We start from the raw sequence: 11,619 nt of genomic DNA, 5'->3' as shown, positions 1-11,619 counted from the left end.
GTGTGAGTGTGAGTGTGCGAGCGTGAGTGTGAGTGTGTGGGCATGTGCCCATATTGGTACATCCAATAGTGACAGAACCTTTAATCTTCCAAGAGCAGTTAAGGTGCTTCTGCTTTATAAAGCAGCATGTGTAACAGTGTGAGTGTAACAGTGTGTGTGTGAGAGTGTGAGTGCCCTTTGCAGCAGCCAGTTTGTAATCAGCTGTCGAAGTGGGCTCCGAGTCTTAGCTGTAGCCGAGTGGTAGCACTCTCCTCTAACCCTGGTCCACTCAGCCAGCCACACAGCCCTGTGATCCACAGCACAGCTGCGGTAAGGTGATGGAAGGACAGAGGGACACACGCTAAACCTGAGCTTCACCACTACGCTAACTGGCACATGCATGCAAGTTGCATGCCGGTTGTGCATATGTTTTTGTGTGTGTGTGTGTGTGTGTTGTGTTTGTTGCAACATATGTGTGCATATTTATTGGTCGAGACCATTGTGATACTCTACTATAAAGGTAAGATAACCATCAGTCAGTTTTCTGATCATCTTGGTTGATGCAATTTCTTATGCTTGAGTAAGATCAATGTCGATTCAAATGCAATTAAATAATTGTTTTTGTTATGCGTTTCATATGGGTATGAGATTTTTATATGTACTTAAACACCAATTTTATAGTTTATGTACACCTTATGTACACATTTTGTAGTTTATGTACACCTACAAAATACATCTTGCAGAGAAGGCTTGTGGTATTGCAAAAAAGTATTATTTGTAATGATAATGCGTGATACATCATATGATGACAAAAACCCTGAAAGTATTCTAAATTGATCAGTTTACAACTGATCAATATTGAATGTTTACATGGAAAAACAATCAATAGTTATTGTGAAACCCATATTGCTTCCTTTTGCTAACTATTTTATGATTGAACATTTCTGTAAATATAATTACATTGGAAATGAGTTACAATGTAATTGAATTGTGTAAATTCATAGCGAGATCTTGTTTAATGTTTAATGTTCTGGTTAAAATAAACTACTGTATACATACATCCACTCCAGAATATTATATTATACACTTATTCAAAATAACTCATTTCGGTAACTCATTTCAAGTCCAACGGAATTAGATTTTCTTACTGTAGTAGTTGACATCATTCAAACAGGAAATTATGAAAGAGGATGTTTAAAATAAATGTTGTTACATTAATTCAATGTAGCCCATCTTTATTGTCTACATTTTAAATATGCATTTACGCTATAATGTTACTGCTACAATTACAGCAACATGTTCTGTCACTACACAGTACTTTGTGGGATAATAACACTGATTGGGTTTGTTATTAACCAGTGATGTTGTGTTTTTAGCAGTTTGTGTGATTATTTGCTATTTTATTTTGCCTCAGCCTACACAAATATAACAATCTTTGAGAAGTATTTAGGCTGTCACATAACAAGATAACCAGGCCATACAGAATGCATGTTCTGACTCCAAGTAATCCACCTTGCCATACAAATACGCCACGGATAATTCAAAACACCTGCAACATGTCTACATAACATGTCATCTAATGCCATCAATGTGTTTCACGCCATGTGATACCGTAAAATGTTAGGTTTTGCAGTGAGTGCTGAGTGTGTCGTATTAGTGTGTATGAATGACTGTGGTACAGAGACAGCGCTGGGTGGGCCAGTGCTTCTCAGCTGAAAGGAGTCGACCGAGGTAGAGGGGCATGCATACAGTTACAGTAGTAAGACTGGCTATGGATGGATCTCTTCACTGGAGATTGCGATTGTGATTCACCCTTTATTAACTGTCAGATTAATTATTAGGAATGGCTCGATAAATACATTTCTATTGTGACCACCAAAAACGGTGACCTCAAAATGAAGCTCTGTTGCCTTGGTACAGTATAATCTTGGTACAGTGCATTTGGAAAGTATTCAGACCCCTTCCCTTTTTCCACATTTTGTTAAGTTAAAGCCTTATTCAAAATGTATTTAAAAATTCCAACATCAATCTACACAAAATACCCCATAATGACAAAGCGAAAACAGGTTTATAGAAATGTGTGCAAATTTACTGAAATACCTTATTTACATAAGTATTCAGACCCTTTGCTATGAGACTCAAAATTGAGCTCAGGTGCATCCTGTTTCCATTGATCATATATGAGATGATTCTACAACTTGACTGGAGTCCACCTGTGGTAAACTCAATTGATTGGACATGATTTGGAAAGGCACACACGTGTCTATATAAGGTCCCACAGTTGGCAGTGCATGTCAGAGGAAAAAACAAGTCATGAGATCAAATTAATTGTCCGTAGAGCTCCGAGACAAGATTATGTCGAGGCACATATCTGGGGAAGGGTACCAAAAAATGTCTGCAGCATTGAAGGTCCCCAAGAACACAGTGGCCTCCATCATTCTTAAATAGAAGAAGTTTGGAACCACCAAGAATCTTCCTAGAGCTGGCCACCCGGCCAAACTGAGCAATCGGGGGAGAAGGGCCTTGGTCAGTGAGGCGACCAAGAACCCGATGGTCACTCTGACAGAGCTCCAGAGGTCCTCTGTGGAGATGAGAGAATCTTCTAGATGGACAACCATCTCTGAAGCACTCCACCAACCAGGCCTTTACGGGAGAGTGGCCAGCCGGAAGCCAATCCTCAGTAAAACAGCCCACTTGGAGTTTGCCAAAAAGCACCTAAAGGATTCTCAGACCATAAGAAACAAGATTCTCTGGTCTGATGAAACCAAGATTGAACTATTTGGCCTGAATGCCAAGTGTCACATCTGGAGGAAACCTGGCAACATCCCTACGGTGAAGCATTGTGGTGGCAGCATCATGCTGTGGGGATGTTTTTCAGAGGCAGGGACTGGGAGACTAGTTAGGATCGAGGGAAAGATGAATGGAGCAAAATACAGAGAGATCCTTGATGAAAACCTGCTCCAGAGCACTCAGGACCTCAGACTGGGGCGAACGTTCACTTTACAGCAGGACAATGACCCTAAGCACACACACAAGACAACACAGGAGTGGCGTCGGGACAAGTCTCTGAATGTCCTTGAGTGGCCCAGCCAGAGCCCAGATTGAACCCGATCAAACATCTCTGGAGAGTCCTTAAAATATGCAGCAACGCTCCCCATCCGACCTGACAGAGCTTAAGAGGCTCTGCAGAGAAGAATGGGAGAAACTCCCCAAATACAGGTAAGACAAGCTTGAAGCGTCATAGCCAAGAAGACTCGATGTCACGCCCTGACCGTAGAGATCCTTTTTATGTCTCTATTTTGGTTGGTCAGGGCGTGAGTTTGGGTGGGCATTCTATGTCTGGTGTTCTATGTTGTCCTTGTTTTGTATTTCTGTGTGTTTGGCCAGGTATGGTTCTCAATCAGAGGCAGCTGTCTATCGTTGTCTCTGATTGAGAATCATACTTAGGTAGCCTGTTCCCACCTGTGTTTGTGGGTGGTTATTTTCTGGTTAGTGTTTGTTGCACCTGTCAGAACTGTTCGTTTCGTTGGTCGTTTTTGTTGTTTTTGTTGATGTATTCATATTGATTAAAAGTATTATGGATACGTACCACGCTGCACTTTGGTCCTTCTTTCCTTCTCCCGACAACAATCGTTACACTCGAGGCTGTAATCGCTGCCAAAGGTGCTTCAACAAAGAACTGAGTAAAGGGTCTGAATACTTATGTAAATTTGATATTTGTGCTATTTATTTTAAATAAATGCTCTGTTATTATGGGACGTTGTGTGTAGACTGATGACGGGAAAAAAACAATTTAATACATTTTAGAATGAGGCTGTAATGTAACAAAATGTGGAGAAAGTCAAGGGGTCTGAATTCTTTCCGAATGCACCGTATAGACTGTATACTGTGTTTGCATCCGTGCATCTCCAATAATTGTTTGCTGTGAATTGTGCAGAGGCATTGGATCATTACATGAATTAACCCACGTCTCTATGACTGTCAGATTTGAGACAGAGAGAGAGAGATGATCGAGCTGGGCCTTGCAGATGGCAGTCTGATTGATGAACTGATGGCGCTGACGGCTCAGAGCCTGAGCCACTTGGAGATCAAAGAGCACTTCAACATTATCAAGGAGATCGGCCGGGGGAAGTATGGCAAGGTTCTGCTGGTCACCCATCGCTGCAGGGGTAAGACGCCAACTCATTGTTTAAAAGGCTGAAATACTAAGGACTTTCCTTTGGTTCAATGACACAAGAAAATGTTTTATTAATTTCATGTAGCTTGGAAAGTGGCAGAATTTTTTGGTATCAAATTACCCTTAGAATTATTCTTATTTTAAAAATTTTAAATTTCACATTTATTTAACCAGGTAGGCCAGTTGAGAACAAGTTCTCATTTACAACTGCTAAATAAAGCAAAGGAGTGCGACAAAAACAACAGAGTTACACATGGGATAAACAAACATACAGTCAATAACACAATAGAAAAAAATTATATGCAGTGTGTTTTAATGTAGTAAGATTAATAAGGAGGTAAGGCAATAAATAGGCCATAGTGGCAAAATAATTAAAATGTAGCATTAACACTGGAGTGATAGATATGCAGATGGTGATGTGCAAGTAGAGATACTGAGGTGCAAAAGAGCAAAACTAAATAACAATATGGAGATGAGGTAATTGGGGTTATTTACAGATGGGCTGTGTACAGGTGCAGTGATCGGTAAGCTGATGCTTAGAGTTAGTGAGGGAGATATGTCTCCATCTTCAGCGATTTTTGCAATTCGTTCCAGTCATTGGCAGCAGAGAACGGGAAGGAAAGGCGGCCAAAGGAGGAGTTGGCTTTGGGGATGACCAGTGAAATATACTTGCTGGACCGCGTGCTATGGGTGGGTATTGCTATGGTGAGCTGAAATAAGAGAGGCTTTACCTAGCAAAGACTTATAGATGACCTGGAGCCAGTGGGCTTGGCGGTGAATATGTAGCGAGGACCAGCCAGAGCATACAGGTCGCAGTGGTGGGTAGTATATGGGTCTTTGGTGACAAAATGGATGGCACTGTGATAGACTACATCTAATTTGCTGAGTAGAGTGTTGGATGCTATTTTGTAAATGACATAGCCGAAGTCAAGGATCGGTAGGATAGCCACGGAAGGAGTGTTGTATGGCATTGAAACTCGTCTGGAGGTTTGTTAACACAGTGTCCAAAGAAGGGCCAGAAGTATACAGAATGGTGTTGTCTGCGTAGAGGTGGATCAGAGAATCACCAGCAGCAAGACCGACATCATTGATGTATAGAGAGAAAAGAGTCGGTACGAGAATTGAACCCTGTGGCACCCCCATAGAGACTGCCAGAGGTCCGGACAACAGGCCCTCCAATTTGACACACTAAACTCTATCTGAGAAGTAGTTTGTGAACCAGGCGATGCAGTCATTTGAGAAACCAAGGCTGTTGAGTCTGCTGATAAGAATGTGGTGATTGACAGAGTCAAAAGCCTGGGCCAGGTCAATGAAGACGGCTGCACAGTACTGTCTTTTATCGATGGCAGTTATGATATCGTTTAGGACATTGAGCTTGGCAGAGGTGCACCCATGACCAGCTGGGAAACCAGATTGCATAGCGGAGAAGGTACGGTGGGATTCAAAATGGTCGGTGATCTGTTTGTTAACTTGGCTTTCGAAGAATTTAGAAAGGCAGGGCAGGATGGATATAGGTCCATAACAGTTTGGGTCCCTTGAAGAGGGGGATGACTGCAGCAGCTTTTCAATCTTTAGGGATCTCAGACGATACGAAAGAGAGGTTAAACAGGCTAGTAATAGGGGTTGCAACAATTGCGGCGGATAATTTTAGAAAGAGAGGGTCCAGATTGTCTAGCCCAGCTGATTTGTAGGAGTCCAGATTTTGCCGCTCTTTCAGAACATCAGCTATCTGGATTTGGGTGAAGGAGAAGCGGGGGGGGGGGGGGGGGGGGGGGGGGCTTGGGCAAGTTGCTGCGGAGGTGCAGAACAGGTGCTCTTATTCTGCATGGACTTTGTGCTACAGGATGCAAATTCAAATTCAAATTTTGGGACACTGTAAAGTCCATGCAGAATAAGAGCACCTCGTCCCTCCTTTCCATAAGCATTTTTCTACGGCTGGCCATGCTTTCCACCTGGCTACCACAACTTTACAGTGTCCCAAAACTTTTGGGAATTTGTGTTACAGGATGCAAATTTCTGTTTGAAAATGCTATCCTTTGCTTTCCTAACTGCCTGTGTATATTGGTTCCTAACTTCCCTGTTGCATTTCACGGGGGCTCTTTGAGGCTAATGCAGTACGCCACAGGATGCTTTTGTGCTGGTCAAGGGCAGTCAAGTCTGGAGTGAACTAAGGGCTATATCTGTTCTTAGTTCTACATTTTTTGAATGTAGCATGCTTTTTTAAGATGCTGAGGAAAGCACTTTTAAAGAATAACCAGGCATCCTCTACTGACGGAATGAGGTCAATATCCTTCCAGGGTACCCGGGCCAGGTTGATTAGAAAGGCCTGCTCGCTGAAGTGTTTCAGGGAGCATTTGACAGTGATGAGGGGTGGTCGTTTGACCGCGGACCCATCACGGACGCAGGCAATGAGGCAGTGATTGCTGAAATCCTGGTTGAAGACAGCAGAGGTGTATTTAGAGGGCAAGTTGGTCAGAATGATATCTATGAGGGTGCTCATGTTTACGGATGTGGGGTTGTACCTGGTAGGTTCCATGATAATTTGTGTGAGATTGAGGGCATCTAAACTCAGTAAAAAAAGAAATGTCCCTTTTTCAGGACCCTGTCTTTCAAAGATAATTCATAAAAATCCAAATAACTTCACAGATCTTCATTGTAAAGGGTTTAAACACTGTTTCACATGCTTGTTCAATGAACCATAAACAATTAATGAACATGCACCTGTGGAATGGTCGTTAAGACACTAACAGCTTACAGATGGTAGGCAATTAAGGTCACATTTATGAAAACCTAGGACACTAAAGAGGCCTTTCTACTGACTCTGAAAAACACCAGAAGAAAGATGCTCAGGGTCCCTGCTCATCTGCATGAACATGCCTTCGGCATGCTGCAAGGAGGCATGAGGACTGAAGATGTGGCCAGGGCAATAAATTGCAATGTCCGTACTGTGAGAAGCCTGAGACAGCGCTACAGGGAGACAGGACGGACAGCTGATCATTCTCGCAGTGGCAGATCACGTGTAACAACACCTGCACAGGATCGGTAAATCCGAACATCACACCTGCGGAACAGGTACAGGATGGCAACAACAACTGCCCGAGTTACACCAAGAATGCACAATCCCTCCATCAGTGCTCAGACTGTCCTCAATAGGCTGAGAGAGGCTGGACTGAGGGCTTGTAAGCTTGTTGTAAGGCAGGTCCTCCCCAGCTATCACCGGCAACAACATTGCCTATGGGCACAAACCCACCATCGCTGGACCAGACAGGACTGGCAAAAAGTGCTCTTCACTGACGAGTTGCGGTTTTGTCTCACCAGGGGTGATGGTCGGATTCACGTTTATTGTCAAAGGAATGAGCGTTACACCGAGGCCTGTACTCTGGAGCGGGATCGATTTAGAGATGGAGGGTCCATCGCGGTCTGGGGCGGTGTGTCACAGCATCATCGGACTGAGCTTGTTGTCATTGCAGGCAATCTCAAGGGGAAGATATCCTCCTCCCTCATGTGGTACAATTCCTGCAGGCTCATCCTGACATGACCCTCCAGCATGACAATGCCACCAGCCATACTGCTCTTTCTGTGCGTGATTTCCTGCAAGGCAGGAATGTCAGTGTTCTGCCATGGCCAGCAAAGAACCCAGATCTCAATCCCATTGAGCACGTCTGGGACCTGTTGGATCGGACGGTGAGGGCTAGAGCCATTCCCCCCAGAAATGTCCAGGAACTTGCAGGTGCCTTGGTGGAAGAGTGGGGTAACATCTCACAGCCAGAACTGGCAAATCTGGTGCAGTCCATGAGGAGGAGATGCAGTGCAGTACTTAATGCAGCTGGTGGCCACACCAGATACTGACTGTTACTTTTGATTATGACCCCCCCCCCCTTTGTTCAGGGAAACATTATTCCATTTTGTTAGTCACATGTCTGTGGAACGTGTTCAGTTTATGTCTCAGTTGTTGAATCTTGCTATGTTCATACAAATATTTACACAAGTTTGCTGAAAATAAACGCAGTTGACAGTGAGAGGACGTTTCTTTTTTTGCTGAGTTTATCTTATATTGTAGTACGGCCGGGGTGTTAAGCATATCCCAGTTTAGGTCACCTAACAGTACGAACTCTGAAGATAAATGGGGGGCAATCAATTCGCATATGGAGTCCAGGGCACAACTGGGAGCTGAGGAGGGTTTATAGCAAGCGGAAACATTGAGAGACTTATTTCTGGAAAGGTGGATTTTTAAAAGTAGAAGCTCAAACTGTTTGGGCACAGACCTGAATAGCATGACAGAACTCTGCAGGCTATCTCTGCAGTAGATTGCTACCCCGCCCACTTCGGCAGTTCTATCTTGGAGGAAAATGTTGTAGTTGGATGGAAATTTCAGAATTTTTGGTGGCCTTCCTAAGCCAGGATTCAGACACGGCTAGGACATCAGGGTTGGCGGAGTGTGCTAAGGCAGTGAATAAAACAAACTTAGGGAGGAGGCTTCTTATGTTAACTAGCATGAAACCAAGGCTTTTACGATTACAAAAGTCAACAAATGATAGTGCCTGGGGAATAGGTGTGGTACTGGGGTCTACAGGGCTTGGGTTAACCTCTACATCACCAGAGGAACAGAGGAGGTGTAGGATAATGGTACGGCCTAGCCGTACCATTATCCTACACCTATAAGAACTGGTCGTCTAATGCGTTGGGAACAGAGAATAAAAGGAGCAGATTTCTGGGCGTGGTAGAATACAGTAGATTTAGGGCATGATGTACAGACAAGGGTATGGTAGGATGTGAGTACAGTGGAGGTACACCTAGGCGTTGAGTGACGATGAGAGAGGTTTCGTCTCTGGTGGGACCAGTTAAGCCAGGTGAGGTCTCAGCGTGTGTGGGGGGTGGGACAACAGAGCTATCTAAGGCAAGGTGATTGGGACTGAGGGCTCTACAGTGAAATAAAACAGTAAGGACTAGCCTAGACAGCAGTAGACAATGCATATTGATTTTAGAGAGAGGCATATTGACATTAGAAAGAGGCATAAAGCAGTCACAGGTGTTGATCGGGAGAGCTAAGACAACAACGGGTAAATGGCGATGAATGGGCAGAGCGGGTCAGTTAGGAACATGCAGGACCTGAGTTTGAGGCTGGGGCCGACAGATAAACAAAATTAGGTACTGTGTTATTGAAACTGTCCAGGGGGCATCCGCTGTGTAGGCGAGTGATCATAGGGTCCAAAGAATAGCAATAGATACGCTAGGCGAGTAGGAGACACGGCGCTTAGAAAGCTAGCGGGCCGGGGCAAGAAGATGGGTCTTCGGCGACATTGCAACAGAAAAGCCAGTTGAGACCACATCGGGTGACCATGTCGGCAGACCAGTCGTGATGGATCGGCGGGGCCCCGCGTTGACAACAAAGGGTTTTGTTGAATTAGCTGGTATATGGGCCTAGCTCGTGGCTAGCTCAAGGCTAACTGGTGCTTGCTTCGGGACAGAGGCGTTAGCTAACAGTAGCCACTCGGTAGCAGCTAGTTAGCTGCGATGATCCGGTTTAATGATCCAGAGCGGCAGGAATCCGGTGATGTGGTAGAGAGAAGCAGTCCGATATGCTCTGGGTTGATATCGCACTGTGCAGACTGGCACGTATTGTCCGAGCTAAAGCTGGCGGTGTCCAAGCTAAAAGGTGAAGACCGCTAGCCGTGTCTAACAAAAACTAGTAGCTAGTTAGCTGGCTAGCTCCTGATGGAGGTTCCAGTTATAAGGAATAAAAATAGCAGATCCGTACCACATTGGGTGAGGCGGGTTGCAGGAAAGTATATTTAGTTCATAGATAGAAAGTGAGATTGAAATGTATACGGGGGAAAAAACGGCTATTTACACGGGATAAGACATGGGATAAGACAAAAACAAACACAACACACGACCGACTGCTATGTCATCTTGGAACAGCAAATGTCATAGTGTACTGCCAATACTGGATCTAATGCTGCTGCTAATATCATTTATACCGTCTGCTATCTCTTGTGTTTTCTATTCATAAACATCTCTTATGGTCATAACATTTTGCCAAGTCGTTATAAAACATAACAAATAGGAATGTTTTACAGGAACACCGATGGCTCTTAAAGTGATGCCAAAAGCCTCCACCAAGCTCCAGGTATTCTTACGGGAGTACTGTATATCCTTGCACCTATCCTGCCACCCCTGCATCGTAGGTCTCTTCGGAATCGCCTTTCAATCTAATGAGCACTATGGCTTTGCCCAGGAGCTTGTTATTGGGAGGGACCTTTTTGCCGTCATCCAACCAAAAGTAAGATTGTGTTTGATTTTGATATAGTAAATCTGTGACCTAAGTACAAAGTGTTTTAGAATTCAATCAAGAGGATTGGTGAATATTGTCAATCTATACCCTTTTGAGTGTCCATCAGCGCAATGTACTGTTAAAAATAGTCCAAATGCACTGTACAGTCTTCTAATTCACCTTAGACAAGTCTCAATGACCACAAAGCTCTAACAGTTTCCAATCCTCTGCTCCCAGGTGGGTATCCCAGAGAGTGCAGTGAAGCGCTGCGTCCTGCAGATTGCCAGTGCCCTGGAGTTCATCCACGAGCACGGCCTGGTCCACCGCGACATCAAACCAGAGAACATCCTGCTGCTGGACAGCCACTGCTGCCGGGTAAAGCTGGCTGACTTCGGCCTGGCTCAGACGAGAGGCACTCTGATTCGCTTCATCTCCGGCACGCTGCCCTACATGGCTCCAGAGCTGTGTGCCGTTGCCCTGGAGGAGGGCCAGAAGGAGGTGACAGCGCCCCCGCTCAGCGTGGAGCCCAGCCTGGACACCTGGGCCTTCGGAGTGGTCATCTTTTGCATTCTCACCGGCTACTTCCCCTGGGAGCGCTGCGTGACCTCAGATGACTTCTACCAGGAGTTTGCTGATTGGTGCCAGGCACCCACCGTGGAGGAAGTTCCACCCTTGTGGAAGAGATTCACCCCAGCTGCCATGGAAATGTTCAGCAGGCTGTTGGAGCTCAATGCTAACAACAGATGCACAGTAGGGGAGGTCAGGTCCTATGTGGAAAAGGACTGGTTGATGCCGACGCTAGTGGACACAAACGGACTGCAACCGGAGAATGGCAAGGTCAGTGCCACCTGCTCCACCCCTAGTGTGTGTAGGAGTAGTCCTGTCCACCAGGAGGTGGAGTAAAGGTCTTCAGTGGAACGGTGTCTGAGGTATCTGTGTACACCTCCAGCTCATGGTATCAACTATCCAATTTACAGGGAGCACAAGGTGTGCATTCGACACCACTCTTACAATGCACTGATAGGTAGGGTAACTGAATCATACTCAACGTCAGTCCAGAGAGCCACACAAGGGCTACATCTGAAGTGAAGGGGAAAAATCTCTGATAGGATAAGAGTGTACTGTAAAAGCAGCACTATTTGAGTGTGAGTGAGCTCGTACTATTCTGTGTGTATGTACACAATATTGG

At 45.0% G+C, this 11,619-nt stretch overlaps 1 protein-coding gene across 1 annotated transcript; it reads left to right on the top strand.

Annotated features, from left to right (window-relative positions):
* Positions 1-3,985: 3,985 nt before the first annotated feature.
* Positions 3,986-11,333, top strand: si:dkey-8e10.3 (serine/threonine-protein kinase SBK1). The gene is made up of 3 exons (XM_039007424.1): positions 3,986-4,148; positions 10,237-10,439; positions 10,668-11,333. Exons 1-3 carry the CDS (start codon positions 3,986-3,988, stop codon positions 11,331-11,333), a joined length of 1,032 nt encoding a protein of 343 aa, XP_038863352.1.
* The last annotated feature ends 286 nt before the right edge of the window (positions 11,334-11,619 follow it).

The sequence above is a fragment of the Salvelinus namaycush genome, chromosome 14 (genome assembly GCF_016432855.1).
Source record: "Salvelinus namaycush isolate Seneca chromosome 14, SaNama_1.0, whole genome shotgun sequence".
Classification (NCBI taxonomy): domain Eukaryota; kingdom Metazoa; phylum Chordata; class Actinopteri; order Salmoniformes; family Salmonidae; genus Salvelinus; species Salvelinus namaycush.
The sequence above is the reverse complement of the archived record's forward strand: the minus strand, read 5'-3'. Positions and strand labels throughout refer to the sequence as shown.

Coding starts and splice junctions, on each gene's coding strand:
- si:dkey-8e10.3 (XM_039007424.1), top strand. CDS start 3,986: ATGATCGAGCTGGGCCTTGCAGATGGCAGTCTGATTGATGAACTGATG. Junction 4,149..10,236: donor GGTCACCCATCGCTGCAGGG/GTAAGACGCCAA, acceptor AATGTTTTACAG/GAACACCGATGGCTCTTAAA. Junction 10,440..10,667: donor TTGCCGTCATCCAACCAAAA/GTAAGATTGTGT, acceptor CTCTGCTCCCAG/GTGGGTATCCCAGAGAGTGC.